This window comes from Diabrotica virgifera, chromosome 6 (assembly GCF_917563875.1).
Source record: "Diabrotica virgifera virgifera chromosome 6, PGI_DIABVI_V3a".
In the NCBI taxonomy this organism is placed as follows: domain Eukaryota; kingdom Metazoa; phylum Arthropoda; class Insecta; order Coleoptera; family Chrysomelidae; genus Diabrotica; species Diabrotica virgifera.
This window is the reverse complement of record NC_065448.1, coordinates 21,309,489-21,328,493: the sequence shown is the minus strand read 5'-3', so window position 1 is coordinate 21,328,493 and position 19,005 is coordinate 21,309,489. Positions and strand designations below refer to the sequence as shown.

General features: G+C 32.7%; 1 protein-coding gene across 1 annotated transcript in view; it reads right to left on the bottom strand.

Annotated features, from left to right (window-relative positions):
* LOC114331548 (oxysterol-binding protein-related protein 3-like) overlaps positions 1 to 19,005 on the bottom strand; it is a 202,442-nt gene that overhangs the window by 149,300 nt on the left and 34,137 nt on the right. Inside the window, exon 2 of the mRNA XM_028281150.2 lies at positions 16,719 to 17,052. Coding sequence (XP_028136951.2) covers positions 16,719 to 17,024 — 306 coding nt within the window. The 5' untranslated portion in view covers positions 17,025 to 17,052. The remainder of the gene's footprint in view (positions 1 to 16,718; positions 17,053 to 19,005) is intronic.

Here is a 19,005-nt window from a genome sequence, read left to right as displayed (position 1 = left end):
CTTGGACAACAATGATGATGCTAACGTTGGTGCGTCTGCGACTTCTGAAGGTGAAACCTTACCTAAAAGAGCACGAATCAAAATCATGACTTCTGAACTTTCGTCTTTCCTCGATAGAACCCAGGTATCGTACAAGACAGCCATATTTATTATAAGTGATGTAGTATCCAGTCTTGGTCATGATGTAAGCTCGTTAGTCATCAATCGCAACTATATTCAGCGCGAGAGAGAGATAACTCGATTCAAGATTGCAACAAAATTTAAAAAAAGACTTTTTAATTTCTGGACCTGTAATTGTTCATTTGGACGGTAAGCTTATGGAGGACTTAGCTTCCAAGAAACATGTGGATCGCCTTTCTGTTGTGTCAAATGTCAATCGTGGATATGAACAGCTGCTGGGTGTTCCAAAATTACATAATGGAACGGGAATTGCCCAGGCAAAGGCCATTTTGGAATGTTTGTAGGAATGGCGTATTGTTCATGAAGTCGCAGCTCTATGTTTCGATACTACTGCATGCGACTCAGGGCCGAAGTCTGGAACATGTACCATTCTTCAGCATAACTCCAGAAAGGACTTACTTGTTTTAGCCTGCCGCCACCACATTTCGAAACTTATAGTTGGATCTGTGTTTGATGAGGTAATGAGTAGTAAATCATCTAGCCTCCAAATAACTATTTTCGAAAGATTCAAGACAGCTGTTCAATTATAGACAAGAGTACTTTTGAACTGGCTTCCAACTGGTTCGTTTCTATTATCCTGGAGCCATGCAGAGGCGAGATGGAGGTGTAAAGTTATCTATGCTATAAAGATGTGGTTGCTTCACAGCCAATTAATCACAGCTTCGGAGCCGAAGGGAATTGTAAATCAGCGCTATTCGCAGTCAGCATATACTTAGGGACTAGATACAAGCACCATTAGCTATTGAAGCGCCATTCAATGATTTCGACTTAGGAAAGAGCTCCTTAACGAAAGAAGTGCCATCGTAACGAGCCAAAAACTTCAAAAACACTTATGATATCTATCTAGACATCTCTTTCCGATGAGTCTTTTTCATTCCAGGATACTTCCAGAATCCAAAAGATTAATGGTTGCAGCTATGAAGAATGAAGGTGCTGAACACCCTCTAAAACGTCCTACTGATATGAAATCTTGTGGATTTTTGGAGAGTAAAGGTCTGGAGAAGTTTTTACTGTAAACTCCAAACAATCCTTCAACATGCTTGGACTTCCTGATGACTTTTTAAAAAGAGATCCGGTTCAATGGAAAGATGATGAAAGTTTCAAGGCAGCTTAAAAGATGGTGAAGAATTTCGTGACGAAAAATGGTAGGACAGAAAGTAGTCGCGGAGCATCTAAAAATGTTTCCGGGCTCTATAAAAAGCGAAATCTTGAAAACAAAACAACATAAGAAGTAATAACTGTAGTGAATCTTTCTTATAGGTGTTAAAGATCATAGAAATTCTTTATTTTTATTAATAAATTATTAAAATTATTTTATATATCCCATTATTTTATAATGGCAATATACTAACATGAATAAGGAATATACGAAACTTCCAGACCCGGGGCCACCTCTGAATATTCACCGATTTTCATGAAATTTCGCACGTTTAAGTTTGATATATAATGGAACACTTTTGGGGGGTGAGAGGGTGAAATTTCACAATTTAAATTTTCTCACATATGTTAAGGGCCACCCTAATGTTTATCCTTATTGGTTGCTTAGAAAATTGCAAAATAAATCATAAATTTTGAGTTTTTATAAATATTCATAACTTATGTAAAAATTAACTTAGAACGTTCTTATTACACGGAATTCTGAGACTTCTGGTGCTTAAATCATACCCTAAATTTCAAAGCAATTGGTCAAATAGTTTAAAAGGTATTTAATTTGTTTATCCCAAATTAATTTTTTTTGCAACGCTATAAGTCAGAAAATGATGAAACTACACTAATACTTTGGATAGTTTATGAAAGAAGAAGATTTATACTATTAATTTAATTTAAAAAAAATAATTCTAAATACTGCAAAATTATTTTGCAAAAACATGTGAATTAAAAAAAGGAGGGGCTAACTTCGTCCCTAATTGTCCTAGGACAATTGTTTTTCTTTCTAAATGTGTATAAAAATTCAGTCTTTCCAAATATGAAAAAATAATTTTTCTACGGGTAACGGTTAAAAAGTTATTCTATTTGTTTATAAGTAAGCAAAAAATCGACGTGTTTTTGCAAAATAATTTTACACTGTTTAAAATTACTTTTTGTCATTTTTTTTTAATTAGGTCAGTAGTATAAATGTTCTTCTTCCATAAACTGTCAGAAGTCTTACTGTAACCTCATAATTTTCTGACTTTACTGTTGCAAAAAAAATGAATTTGGGATAAACAAATTAAATAACTTTTAAACTATTTGACTAATTGCTTTGAAATTTAAAATATAATTTAAGCACCAGAAGTATCAGCAATTCGTGTAATAAGAAGGTTCTAAGTTAATTTTTACATAAATTATGAATATTTATAAAAACTCAAAATTTATTATTTATTTTGCAATTTTCTAAGCAACCAATAAGAAGAGACATATTTAGCGAACGCCATATTGAAATTTTTTAGACGATTTATGAGTTTCTTACTCTCAAATTTGTTTAAAATGCTTAACTTTTTGGTTATAGACGAAAATAGCGAAAATTTACCGTTTTTGATCTTCATTTGTTTATAACTATGTATATCATCAAAAGAATGGGCAACACGGCAGTCAAAACGAAAACAAATATTGTATTTACCGTCTGCAATAAACTCAATTTTTGAGAGTTGTAACGGGAAATAAGTTATTAAAAGTATCCAGTGAACAATATAAGACATTAAGTTAAGGTTAGTGATAATTAAAAACATTAAAATCGGTGAAATAACATCAAAATAGAACCAAGGACATACAAAAAGTAAGATCGCTAAAATTGTTAAGCCTGTTTAACAACAAAACGTAGACACGAAACTCTGGCCGATGAAATTGCGACGTTGCCGTTGTGAGTAGATTTTCCAGGTAACCACAGAAAATAACAACCGATAATAAATATACAAAATAAATACGGTAAACGCTGTCTTCTCTGCACTTTTGAGGTGGAAGACATTGTTTGGCGCCGGAAAATGGAAAGGTATCTGGAAACTTTAGACAGTGATGACACACAGTCAGAAGGAGGGTCAAAAAGGAAGGACAGATATATGGATAATGAGGAAGATGATATTTTTAGAAAGAGCAAAAAGTTCTCGAGAACACCAACAAAAAATCAAGAGAAAAGAAATGAAGAAACAAAAATTGATCAATTATTAATAATGATGAGCCACCTCACCGATGACATTAAGGAAATAAAAAGAAATCAAAAAGAAAGCAAGGAAGCTCATTATAGAAAACAGAGCGCTGAGAAAAGAAAATGCGGAACTAAAACAAGAGAATATAGAAATCAAGGAGGAACTCAGAGAAATAACAAACCACATGGAAGTTATGGAAAAACACCGACGAATAAATAACGTAGTCATGAACGGTCTAAGGATAGACACATATGAACAAGCAGGGTTAAAAGAAACAACTAACAATTTCATCAAACAACACTTAGGAGTAGAGGTTAAAATAAGGAATGCTCACAAGCTAGGAGAAAAAACATGCCTCATTGAATTAGAAAACCAGGAAGAAAAAAGAAAAATAATGGAAAAAAAGTATAAGTTAAAAGAAATAAGAGGGCTGAAGGTATATATTAACGAAGATGCAACCATAAGAGAACGAGAAATACAGAAAACAATTAGAAACATTGCTCAGGAAGAAAGAAACAAAGGAAATGAAGTCAAGATTGGAGTAAAAAAAATATGGGTAAACAACAATGAATGGAAGTGGAACGACAAAGAAGGAAAAATGATCAAAACAACATCAAAAAACTAGCAGACAATTGTACCATCGGAATAACGATGACGACACAAGTACAGAAAAAGGATAACGATAATTCAAAAAAAGGACAAAAGAGAAAAAAAATGAAAACCGGACAAAAACACAAGAGAACATGTCGAAAAGAACACTTACTTTTAGGAACATGGAATGTAAGAGGCACATATAGAGAAGGTAAACTTAAACATCTAGCGAGAGAAATCGAAAAGTTCCAATTTGACATAGTAGCCTTGCAGGAGACGAAACAGCTGGGAAATGATATATTAGAAATAGAAGATACAGTGTTTTTTAATAGCGGCGGAAAGAATAGAACACTAGGCACAGGTTTTATGCTACGAAAAGAACTAAAGGAAGCAATAGTAGAATTCAAACCAATATCAGATCGAATATGTAGTATCAGGATCAAGGGAAAATACCAAAAAATCACTCTCATAAATATTCACGCACCATCTGAAGAAAAAGATAATGATGTCAAAGAATCTTTTTACAGTGAACTAAATAGAACAATCGAAAGTATACCCAGATACGACATGAAAATTATTTTAGGCGACGCAAATGCCAAAATAGGGAAGGAAGAAGTATTTAGACCGACAATAGGAAAACATAGTAAACACAATGAAACTAATGAAAACGGACAGTTCCTCATAGATTTTGCAAGAGAAAAAAATATGATCATAATGAGCACATATTTCGAAAGAAAAGAAATACACAAGGAAACATGGATATCGCCAGATAGAAAGACCAAAAACCAAATAGATCACGTGCTGATCGAAAAAGAAGAGCAGCAATGTATAAAGAAGATTAGAACATACAGAGGACCAGATGCCGACTCCGACCATTACATGGTGGGTATCAAAATGAAGCAACTGATACCTGAAAACAAAAACAAAATAAAAGAAAAGAAATGTATAAATAAACCAATTCGGTTTGCAACAAAAAAAGAGCAAGAAACATACAGAGAAACAATGGAAAGGGAACTAAAAAAGATACAAATAGAAGAACAAACGGAGAACAACTGGGAAATCATAAAGCAAGTAATGAACAAAGCAGCAAAATAATGTAATAAACAAGAGATTAAAAAGAGGAAGGAGTGGTTCGACATAGAGTGCCAAAAAGAAATAGAACTAAGACAATCATTAAGGATGGAAATGATCAAGAAAGAAACAACAGAGACGCATGATAGATATATAGAACAAAGACAAAAAGTAAAGAGGTTGTTGAGAGAAAAGAAGAGAAAACACTTAGATAATAAGCTAAAAGAAATAGAAGAGAACTACAGAAATAAAGAAATAAAAAACCTGTATCAAGGTGCCAGAAACGAGAAAAGAGGATACCAGCAAAAACCCATATTCGTTAAAAACAAAGCTGGAGATAATATAAGCGGCGAAGCAGAAATAGTAGAGAGATGGAAAGAGTATTTTGACGAATTACTAAATGGCAAGAATAAGCCAAACCAAAATGAATCCATAGAAGCAGAGACAGAAAATGAACAGTTAGAAGACATAGAAGATAATCCACCGAGCAAAGAACAAATCGAGGAAATAATTAGAAATCTTAAAAACAACAAATGCCCTGGAAGCGATAACATAACAGCAGAGATGATGAAATATGGTGGAAAATTGCTGAATGATTGGATACACAAAATCATAAAAGATATATGGTTAAAAGAACGAATACCAGAGGACTGGAAGGAAGCAATTATCTGCCCATTACATAAAAAAGGCGACAAAACAGAATGCAGTAATTACAGAGGAATAGCTTTATTAAATACCGTATACAAAATCCTAGGAAAATCAATAAAAGACAAACTTGAAAAAGAAGCTGAAAATATAATAGGCGAATATCAGTGCGGATTTAGAAGAGGGAGAAGCACAACGGACCAAGTATTCGTAATCAGAGAATTACAAGCAGAAAGCTATGAACACAACCTACCAACGATAGCACTATTCATCGACTTCCAACAAGCATACGATAGAATAAAGAGGAAGAAATTAAAAGAGGCGCTTGAGGAATTGGGAGTTAGCAGAAAGCTACGTAACATGATACATCTCACTCTGAAGAATACAGAAAACAGAGTCAAAATAAACAATCAATCATCAGAAAAATTTATAGTAAACGAAGGATTAAGACAGGGCGATCCTCTGTCATCTTTACTCTTCAACTTATGCCTAAAAAAAATAATGCGAGAAGCAAAAATCAATAGAGAAGGACTCATATATCAAAGAAGACACCAAGTTTTGGCGTTTGCGGATGATGTGGTGTTACTGGCAAGAGGAAAAAAAGAGCTACAGGAGATGGTACAGAGAATAGTAAAAGCAGCGAAGAAAATGGGACTATATATAAATTCAACTAAAACAAAATGTATGGAGTGGACAGATGGTCAGTTTAGGAATGGTCAAAAGTTTAAAGTAGAAGTAGAAGAAGGAACATCATACGAATTCGAAATGGTAGAAAGATTTACATACCTAGGGGCAATAATATCACGTAAACCTATCATTAAAGAAGAAATACAAGCTAGAATAATGGCAGGCAATAGAAGTGTACATGCGCTTAATGTAATGTTGAAAAGCAAGTTTCTATCAAGAAGGGCAAAAGTACAGCTATACAAAACAACTATACAGCCAATAGTAACATACTGCAGTGAGACATGGACAATGACAAAAAATGAACAAAATTTACTGGAGATCTGGGAAAGGAAAATACTAAGGAAGATATATGGAGGAAAAATAAGAGACGGTTTGTGGATAAGAAGATCAAATGATGAGTTAAAGCAATTATACAACCAACCTAATATAATAGGAGTGATAAAGGCTCAGAGACTTAGATGGCGAGGTCACATTGAAAGGATGCCAAACACGAGGACTCCAAAAAAGGTACTAAACTACACTATAACTTCAAGAAAGAGAAGATGAAGGCCGAAAAATAGATGGAAGCAAGACGTCGAAAAAGATTTGGAAAGAATGGGGCTAGAGGGCCAAAAAAGAAAAATGAGTGACAGGAAGGAATGGAGGAAAATCACATATCAAGCCAGAGAAGAGCTCAGCACATAAAGAAACGTGAAAATGAAGAAAGAAAAAAACAAACTTTTCAAGCCATGGGCCTCTAAGGCCTTTAGTGCTATTGTATATATATATATATATATATATATATATATATATATATATATATATATATCATCAAAAATCGGCTGCAGGAAACATAAAGGTTATTAATATAAATGTCCATACTACTCAAAAAATTTGGTTTCGGCCTGGAGGGGGATGTGTTACGAGAAAAATCTTATTTCTCTGGATAGTACGTTCTTTGAAGGTAAAATATTGCAAAACCTCTAAATTTTAAAGAACCGCTTGGATTGACATGAAATTTGGCATACACATAGCTAACAAGTCAAAGAAAAAAAGTGATTGTGCCGATGTGTGCTTTTGCCCTAGGGGTAAGTTTCACCCCCTTTTGGGGGTGAAAAATATATGTTCGAAATAAGTCCGGAAATTGATAAAATTACTAATTCTAAGCAACTTTTGTTTTATAAAGCTTTTCACTAATACTTTTCGAGTTATTTGCGAGTGAATATGTTAATTTTTCTAGGAAATAACCACGTTTTCAGACGGTTTTTCGCAAATAACTCAAAAAGTAAGTATTTGGTCGAAAAAAATTCTTATAAAAAATATAGCACGTAAAAAAGTGAAAAACATGGTGTATATATTAAGCCACTATACCTAGTAGAAGCAGAGTTATAGCTAATGAAAAATAGGTTCATATTCGTCAAATTACAAATCGAATATTTTAACGTGCGATAAACAAAAAACGAAGCCCTTTTTGGGGAAAATTCATTTTAACTTTTTTAAAGTGTTTAAAAAAGTGCTTATTTTTGTTTTTTAATAAAATTTGTTAGCATCAAAAGTAAACAAATTACGCTCAAAATAAAGTTGGTCCCTTTTTTGGTAAGAAATCGGGAAAATCACCCCCTAATTAGCATTTCAAATGAACTTAATTGTTACCACTTCACAAGTTTTTTACTCGCGTATGTATTTTTCATATGATCTGTAAGTTTCATTGGTCTAAAGCCCTTCTTTTTGAAAGAGCTGTGGTTAAAAGGGCTTGAACGAGTCACTTATCACGAGTGTATGCAAATTTAGAAACACCGAATCTTAACCAATTTTTGTCTTACAGAAAAACAAAAAAATACGAAATATTCAGAAAAGTAAAGCCGACTTTTGTTATTGTTTAACGTTTTTGGTATCTCTAACAATTTTTAAGTTATTTAGAAAAAAAGCATTTTTTTCAAAATTAAAATTTTTAAAAATTTTACTTTAACACCAAATTTTTTCAAAAATAAGCACTTTGAATCGATGGAACTTACAGATCATATAAACACAACATAAGTAAAGTAACTTGTGAAGCGGAATCGATTAATTTCACTTAAGTTGCTAATTGGGGGGTGATCTTCCTGAATTTTTTTTGCCAAAACAAAAGGGACTAACTTTATTTTGAGCGTAACTTGCTTACATTTGATACTAGAAAATTTTTTTATAAAAACATAAAGGTTTTTTAAACACTTTAAAAAAGTTGTGATATGTTTTCCCCAAGAATGCTTCATTATTTGGATATTTCACATTGAATTATTCTATTTGGAATTTTTCGAATATGAACCTATTTTTCATTAGCCATAACTCTGTTTTTGCTAGGTATGGAGACCTAATATATACACCGTTTTTTTCAATTTTTTATAGGCTATAGTTTTGCTAAGAATACTTTTTTCGACAAAATGTTTAGGTTTTGAGTTATTTGCGAACAACCGTCTAAAAACGTGGTTATTTTGTTGAAAAATGAACATATTCACTTGCAAATAACTCGAAAAGTATTGATTTGGTGAAAAAACTCTATAGAACAAAAGTTGCTTAAAATTAGTCAGTTTATCCATTTCAGGACTTCTCTTGGACATATATTTTTTCACCCCCGAGATGGGGTGAAATTCACCCCCAGGGCAAAAGCACACATCAGCACAATATCACTTTTTTTCTTTGACATGTTAGCTATGCGTATGCCAAATTTTATGTCAATCCATGCGGTTCTTTAAAATTTACGGCAAAAACCGTGAAAGAATGTACTAGGACTACTGATCACGAATACAAGGTCAATACATATAAGAGGAAATAAAAATACATAGATGTGTCTAGCAATGGTCATCGAAGGAAAGATGACCAAGATATGGAAGGACTCTCAAATTTCACGAACTCTAAAAATGAGGTTGATATTTTCTGCTTAATATTTTCAATACTGAGACAATCGGAAATAACAAAGATAGACTCTAAGTACTGACATGTTCTGTTGGAGAGGAATTTTCCGAATTCAGCGGATCGACCATAGAACTAAAAATTCAATTTTAAGAGAACTAAAGATCAGTAAAGGACTCACTAGCAAAGTCGATCTCCAACAATTAAAATATTTTGGACATGTTATGAGATCATACACAGAGAACACTAAGCAACTCATCCTCCAAAGAAACGTAGAAGGTCAAAGATCACGAGGAAAATCCCTACACGATGGATCGACCAAAGTATGCAAAATATGAGGAATATGCAAAATATTTACGCATGAATAAAAAAAATGACTACAGACAGACCATACATCACATCATGACGACCACTACAGTCCCAAAGACCAAGCTGGGGGGAAATCCCCCCTCAACAATGTTCAAAATTCATTAAACTTAGACCATACACAGACAAATTCAATCCGATGAACTAGCTAGTTTGGAAAATTAAGAGCACTTAATGGGGGTTTATCTTTTTTATTTCTTTTGGTTGGTATTTCATTAGAGCCCTCCCCCTTCCCCCCCCCCCCCCCGCACAAGGCAAATATCTAGATCAGCCACTACTCATATCGTACTAGCGTAATACTTATATTGGGAGAAGATATACACAACCCAAGGTTCATAAATAGACAGGTTGCATGGTAACTTTCCACCAATCAGCGCCGAGAATCTAATGGCGGGAGTGACGTCACCCAGAATGCTGCATTCAAATTCATTCACTTCACTCATTGAAATGAACTCGGAAAGTAGGAATGTATTGAAAATGTGTATATTTAAAAAAAATACGTTTGGATTTTTAATGACTATTTATTTCATATATTCTTTAAAAAAAATGTGGTAGATACCTGTAGAGTTACAAAAATCATAGAATATAATTGCAATTAAATATATGCAGTAGATATAGTAGAAATATATGCAGTAGATATTAGATGTATGCAGTAGTATAAAAATATTACTACTTAATTAAAGCAGAAGGAGATTCTTTCTTGTGTATATATGGGACTAAATCTTTCAAATATCCTAGGTATAGTAATAATGGGTTGAATACAATTTACTTTTTTAAATGATTTTGAGTAGGTATATAATAATTTTGAATTGGGGATAATGCATGTAGTATATTATTATAAATTCCTCCTAACATGTAAACCATGGTAAAAAAGAGATTCAACTAAAGATTTATGTATCAAAATTAGTAGTTTTTCCCTTAAGTTTAACATAAGAGCATCTGATTACGTTAGGTACTGGATTATAATATCTAAAACTATTAAAACATTATGATTCCATTCAATAGGTACCTGTAAAGTTTTACATTAACAGTAAATTATAAAAAAAATACAATTTCAGTGCAATAAAGGGAATTTTCCCCATTTTATATATTCATTTAGTTTATAATTGTTTATTCAAACTATCTTCAGATGGCTGCAATATTGGTTATAATTTTATATGAAACAATTACATATAATAGATCTATTATCTATAGACTTAATTAGATATATCGTTCAATAAGTCTAAGCAGATTGTAACCTACACAGATGATGTAAACTTGATGTGAAGAACCACAAGAGACATTACAGAACTGTAATGTCTCTATACAAGAATGTCCTTTACTATACAATACAGAAGAAAGAAAATCCAGTAAGTAAGTAGGTACTTAATACAACCACATTAAAATGTATCTTAACACTTGTAAAAAAGTTTTGGGTTTAAGTTATTATACTAAAAACACTTAAGAGGAAACAGTAGCGATCAACAGGTAGCGAAAACGCGTTCCAAGATTGCGGCTGTATTTTGAATATTTTTTCCAGATATTTGGCACACGTATTCGTAATATAATAAAGAATGGCGGTACAGAGCCCAATTTGAAAAATATATTCATATGTGGAAATTACTCTGTAATTAAATACATACAATATTAAAAAAACGAGCCTGTACCGCCATTAAGAAGAACAAAAAAATACACTTTTTTCAAATAAACTTTTTTATCCGATGCCTAGATTTTGTGTCATTTTGGAACTACTAAAATGTTTTATTTCATTAGTAGTTCCAAAATGACACAAAATCTAGGCATCTGATAAAAAAATTTTATTTGAAGAAAGTGTATTTTTTTGTTCTTCTTAATGGCGGTACAGGCTCGTTTTTTTAATATTGTATTTAATTACAGAGTAATTTCCACATATTAATATATTTTTCAAATTGGGCTCTGTACCGCCATTCTTTATTATATTACAAATACGTGTGCCAAATATCTCGAAAAAATATTCAAAATTGCAGCCGCAATCTTGGAACGCGTTTTGGCTACCTGTTGATCGCTACTGTATCACCTTAATGATATCTATAGATACATTATATCTCAAGATATAAACACAAATTAAAACACTAACGATATTTAATAACAAAATATAGCCTCCAGACCACGTATCCTATTATGTTTACAAACAATTCGTAAAATTGATCGTCTGGGTGACGTCACGATGACAATATTTCATTTGTCAATGTCAAAGTTACCATACAACCTATGGTATAGGGACCTTGTACACAACCTAAAGGGCCCCATTCACGTTGATATCGGTATCGATACATATATCGCGACAAGTTGCGATACACGTATCATAGATTTGTATCTGTTTCACGACAGTGACACAGACGGCGATATAGTTGTAGACGACGAAGATAGAGCATTGTGATACTTTTACAACGATACTGAGATGGCCAAATACACTATGAGATTTGTATCGCGATACTTATACTTGCGACATGTCGATACCGGTCTCAACGTGAATGGGGGCCTATAGAGAGTTGTGATAGTGATACAGCGATACTGAGACAGCCAAATGCACTATGGGATTTGTACCACGATAATGATATCGCTATATCGATACCAGTTTCAACGTGAATGGGGGCCTATAGAGAGTTGTGATACTGATACAGCGACAATGAGACAGCCAAATGCACTATGAGATTTGTATCGCGATAATGATATATATTGATATACACGGCGGAGACAAGACCTGACACATCTAAAACGAGACGACTACTAGAAACAACAGAGATGAAAATACTCCGACGAATATCAGGGAAAAGTCTGTTGGATAGGGAGAGAAGCGAAAACATAAGAAGATCATGCAATGTAGAAGATATAAATGGATGGGTGACAAAACGGAAACAGGAGTGGAACGAACACATTAGTAAAATGGCAGAGGATAGGATAGTACAAATAGCACGAGATAATAATAATAATAATAATATTTATTTAGGAATAACAATAAAGATTTACAAAAAAATAAAAAGCATAATGAGTACTACCTAAATAAACATAAATAACTCACTGAAGTTGAGCTACCTTGTATATATATTATTAATATACATACAAAAGTAGCACCCCTTGTGCGTGAGACTTAAAAATATAATATATTAACTTACAATATAAACAAAAACAAAAAATATTTAACAATTGTATAAATGTATACAGTTATATGGGAATTTATAAAAATACTAAAAACTCTAACGTTAAATAAGAAAAAAATAAAAATATACTAATTTTACTATATGTAATTTGTGATATAAATGTGTCCATCAATTCAAGGAATGTTGCAGTTGATAATAAAAATCTCTATAGATGTAAACTTTATTTTCGATATTTATTTCATACTTAAGTTTATTTATTAGAATTGTCCATTAATAAGTTCTTCCCAAAATTTTGTTGATTTGCTCCCAATCCATTGTTTAATTTCATATTTATACCTATGTTTTTTATAATTTTTAAATTGTTTTAAATTATCCGGTAGTAAATTGTACAATTTGGGCCCTATGTAACCAACATATCTTTGGAGGATGGATTTATTACATTTTGATAAATAAATAAATAATTTTGAGATAAGTCACCAAATGGACGAAGAAGTATTGGCAGACCAAGAAAAAGATGGTGCGATAACTTAAACAATTTAGGAGGCTAATATTGAGGAAGAAACAGGCTTAAAGCCTACACATACAAGAAGGAAGAAGGAAGAAGAAGAAGAAGAACAAAATGATATCGCGATATCGATACCAGTCTCAACGTAAATGGGGGCCTATTAGACCAAGAGGCAGAGCTGAAAAATCTCTTTGAATTTACTAAAGCTAGATTTTTCACAGTTGATTACTGTGAGTGTGTAGAGAAACATACTGCGGTCGGTCAAGCGAAACGTAGAACAGGGGTTACTGAGAGGGTATCAAAGTTGCTTTCCTACGAAGGTAATTATTTCCATTTACTAAGGCTGAAAATCAGTACACACATTCTAAATTAAATATAAATAAAAGTTATTATAGTCGGTCGGCCCCAATAGTCGATTGAGGAAATGAAGCATTTTGGCTCCCAATTTTTTCGTCCAGCATGGATTTACTTGAAATTTTCACAGAAGGTAGGGAATAGTCCAAGGATCATTTTATATATCATGCCGCTATCACACGCTAAAACCTTGGGTTGCCACCCCATCTCGGGGGTGGAAATTTTTTATTACATTTTAACCATGTAATACGATGGAAAACGTGATTCTAAGAAAAAAATGTTTTTTACATTTTCTTCGTAAAACTAATATTTTTTGAATCCACGAGGAAAAATTTCCTGTAGTTGGCTGTATACCATTACAAAAACATAAAATCCTTTATAAAAGGTATATTTATATACCTTTAAATATACCTTTTATAAAGGATTTTATGTAATATTTTTTGAGTTATTCGCGCTTGAAAATAACAGTTTTTCGACGAAAAAATCGACTTTTTTATAGGGTTTTTTGAGAATACCTCGAAAAATATGCATTTAATAAAAAAAACTGTAGATATCGAAATTGTATCTTTTAGTAACTCAAACCAAATTCTCTTCCTATAATATCTTTAAGACCAATACAAACCGAGATACTGCATATTAAAGGTTAGCTTTTTTCGTCAAATGCATAATTTGAAATATTCAAAGCCAAATAATGGGAAAAATTTGCATTTTTCGAGCAAAACTTAAATAATCTTTTTTCAAGTAGACAATTAGACCTTTTAAAAAAAATAATAAAAAGTTTCTAGCATGAAAATTAAGCGACTTACAAAAAAATGTCAGTATCTGCTTTTCTCTACGAAAAAACCAGTGAAAACAACCCCCTAACTACCTTCCTAATTCAAAATTGGTCTTCACCTTTCTGTAGTTCCTTTTATATTTATATTATCAATACACTCAAGGAGTTTGACCTATTTAAAATGCCCAATTTTGGAAAAATTGGAGTTTAAAGAAAAATTGATTTTTGCAATTTGGTATTTTTACCTTTTACTTCAAAATATCTCCGAAAATACTGAAGATATGAAAAAAATTATAAACTACTAAATTGTAGTTTTTTTAATGACTAAAATTACCCTGTGCATAGATTTTCATTGCAATGAATAGTTAGCCAGATATAGCTGTTGAAAACCTCTATTTACCAGCAAACACCCCCTTATTCGAGCCCTTTAAACCCGCCCCAATTAAAAACTAAGGCATCTTACGGAATTTAATTTACACAGTCTTATAGCTCTTTAAAAATCCTACAAAATCATTTTTGAGGGGTCTCATTACTGAGAGGGTATCAAAGTTGCTTTCTTACGAAGGTAATTAAATCCATTTACTAGGCTGAAAATCAGTACACAGTGAGATATAATATTTTTCCAAAATTAGGTATTTTAAATAGGTCAAACTCCTTGAGTGGTACACGACAATTAGACCGAAAGCAGTAGACCGAACTCATTAGACTGAAAAGCACTTTACCGAAACCTCACTAGGCCGAATAGCATTAGACCGAAAAGCACTCTACCGAAACATCACTAGGCCGAACAGCATTAGACCAAAATGGTAAATAAATTTAAAAAGTTTGCAGTAAATTATGCCAAGATTTTGTATATCTGTCTTTTTGTTTATTGTATTTTTTTTTGTATTATTTTATATATAGACTGTGTAAATTGTTACTCTGTACATTCTGATATGAAATAATTTTCATCCGTTAAACAAATTAGTGAAGGTAAAAATAAATTAAGGGTAGAGTAACGTTAACACCATTTTAACTGTTTATAATAACCATCCAAATAACATTTAGTTGTAATTATATTAGTCTTATCTCTTTTACTGCGACAAGTAAAAAGAACTGCTTTTCGGTCTTCTGCTGTTCGGTCTAGTGAGGTTTCGGTAAAGTGCTTTTCGGTCTAATGAGTTCGGTCTCTTTACAGTAAACCCCTTGAGTGTATTGATAATATAAATATAAAAGGAACTACAGAAAGGTGAAGACCAATTTTGAATTAGGAAGGTAGTTAGGGGGTTGTTTTCACTGATATTTTCGTAGAGAAAAGCGAGTACCGACATTTTTTTGATAATAAGTCGCTTAATTTTTATGCTAGAAACTTTTTATTATTTTTTTTGAAAGGTCTAATTGTATACTTGAAAAAGATTATTTAAGTTTTCCTCGAAAAATGCAAATTTTTTCCCATTACATATTTGGCTTTGAATATTTCAAATTATGCATTTGACGAAAAAAGCTAACCTTTAACATGCCGTATCTCGGTTTGTATTGGTCTTAAAGATATTATTGGAAAAGAATTTGGTTTGTGTTACTAAAAGATATAATTCTGATATCTACAGTATTTTTGATTAAATGCATATTTTTCGAGGTATTCTCAAAAAACCTTCTAAAAAAGTCGATTTTTTCGTCGAAAAACTGTTATTTTCAAGCGCGAATAACTCGAAAAATATTAGTTTTACGAAGAAAATATAAAAAACATTTTTTTCTTAGAATCACGTTTTCCACGCTTTCCACGAAACCACCCCCAAGGTTTTAGCGTATGATAGCGGCATGATATAGAAAATGATCCTTGGACTATTCCCTACCTTCTGTGAAAATTTCAAGTAAATCCATGCTGGACGAAAAAATTGCGAGCCAAAATGCTTCATTTCCTCAATCGACTATTGGGGCCGACCGACCGGCTCTATCCCGTCATACAGCTGACCGACTATAATAACTTTTATTTATATTTAATTTAGAATGTGTGTGAAGGCTGATTTGCAGCCTTAGTAAATGGAAATAATTACCTTCGTAGGAAAGCAACTTTGATACCCTCTCAGTAACCCCTGTTCTACGTTTCGCTTGACCGACCGCAGTATGTTTCTCTACACACTCACAGTAATCAACTGTGAAAAATCTAGCTTTAGTAAATTCAAATAGATTTTTCAGCGCTGCCTCTCCGTCTACATAGAGAATTGTGATACTGATACAGCGATACTGAGACAGCCAAATGCACTATTTGATTTGTATCGCGATACTGATACTTGCGACATGTATCGATACCGATCTCGACGTGAATGGGGGCCTTAAGAATTATGCGAGACATAATACAATAAAGTCAAGGAAAGTCAAAACACCCCAATAAAAAGTTGTTTTCAATCTCCTTTAGGAAAAAGAAGCCTTAAGAAGAAAAATATGTCTTGGCTTACCTTATGCCATCCTTTCAGAGGCCATTTCCTCTTCTTATGCAGATAGCCGTTAAACGTATTAGGTCTGTTCTCGAAGCGCTGACCATCTTTCAGCCCCTCCATAATCTCCCATTCGGACCCTCTTCGGTTCTTCTTCTTCTTCTTCTCGTTCTGGTGGGGCTGATTTTGTTCCGTTGCACTTTCCGCACTTAAACTATTCGTCTCCACACTGGCGTCTGAATCGCTGGCTGTGACAGTGCTGTTTACTACTTTAAGCTTGATTTTATTCAGTTGAGGACTCTTTTTGTTGTCAACAGCACTAGCCATCGTATGGAATATTGGAGCTATTGGTTAACTGCAACAAACGAAGTGAATGTTGATTACTATTGTTTATTATACAAAGGTTTTTCTTATCTTCTAGACTAGACGTACATTTTTACGCAAATATTCCTAATTAATTTATAAGGTTAGGTGTGATTAATGTGATCAATTAAAATAATTGTTTAACCGTGTACGAGTAACAAACAAAAAAATAATGATTCTTTTTTACAGGAAAAATCCCACAAATGGTTGTCTACATAGTAAAGACGTGGTACAACGGAGAGTAAAAGTTAAAACACTTAGGAGAGGAGATCTGGCCCCTTTCGTTTAGAGTTAAGGTTGGCGCCTTTTTTAGTCAGTCCGGCCCTGGTTCCTAGTTCCTTTTATAATCATATAAATAATCTTTTATAATAATATAATAATACATATTTTGTTTAAACTTGAATTTAAAAATTATCAACCATTTGATTAAGGTATTTGTATAATATCAGAGCGTATCGTATTAAAAGTGTTGTGTAGGTATAAAATACAACATAGAACTAAACAAATCAAAAAGGAGAAAAATTCAACATTGTTAATAAAAGACCCAATCCCAAATAAGCTGGTGATATCACTGCACACACAATGAGATCATCAGCAAAAATTTCACTACATTATAATATATGGATTTTACATTTTACATTATAAAACATCTTGATTATTTACCAATAACGCAGTAGGCTGTACAATAAATACATATGTACAAGGAAAAGGTGATCTCATTTTCAATATTAAATTACGTTATATCACATATTTTAGTTGTACGTAATTTAATAAACAAAGCAAACGCACATTTGGAGATGACTTTCGTATTTTTTATTAATAATATTGGAAAGGTTTAACTTAACGTGATTAACCAGAACAATGAATTCTAGAACTGATTAAAACTAACCATAGACCAAGTATGTACCAAAGTATGATAATATAAAGTTACTCCTAGAAAACTTCAATGCAAAAATTAGTAGCGAAAAAAAAACTTTAAAACCACATATTCTAGTCGCAACATAGGGGGTCCCGTGGACACTTTTAGTTCTCCGCGATTTGATGGTGGTATTATAGGTTTTTTGGGTGGCAGAATCCAATGGAAGTGGTCTGTAAGCCCAAATGTGGTGCGTTTAATTGTTATTAACAAATTATGGTAAAATTAGGTGTTTTTCAGGAATTATTAGAAGCCTTGTAAATAAATTGATAGTGTTAAGGTCTTCTCTGGTATATTTTTGGTCGCTGAATAGAATCCGACTAGTCGTGATTACTCAAAATATATTCTTATTTTGTTAATAACAAAATAATAGCTTATTCGCCGAAAAGCTCGAAATGCGCTATGTACAGCAAGTTTTAGTCTTTTTCATAGTATTTTTATACGCTAAATCGATTGCCGCTAGTCGTGATAGCTTAAACCACGTTCTGACTTTGTTATTAATAAATTATTGCAAAAATAACGGTTTATAGTACGTTCACCTACGGATTTTGCTCTAAACTTTAAAAACCACTTGGATTGACATGAAACTTGCCATACACGTAGCTAACATGTCAAACAAAACAAGTGATATTGTGCCGATGTCTGCTTTTACCCTGGGGGTGAGTTTCACCCCTTTTCGGGGGTGAAAAAAGAAACCTTAAAATAAGTCCGGAAGTGGATAAACTGATTAATTCTAAGGAACTTTTGTTCTATACAGTTTTTTCACTAAGTCAATACTTTTCGAGTTATTTGGTTTTTTTTGTTGAAAAATGAACATATTCACTCGCAAATAACTCGAAAAGTATTGACTTAGTGAAAAAACTGTATAGTAAATAGTACAAACGTTGCTTAGAATTAATCAGTTTATCCAATTCCGGACTTATTTTAAAGGTTTCTTTTTTCACCCCCGCAAAGGGGTGAAACTCACCCCCAGGGTAAAAGCAGACATCGGCACAATATCACTTGTTTTGTTTGACATGTTAGCTACGT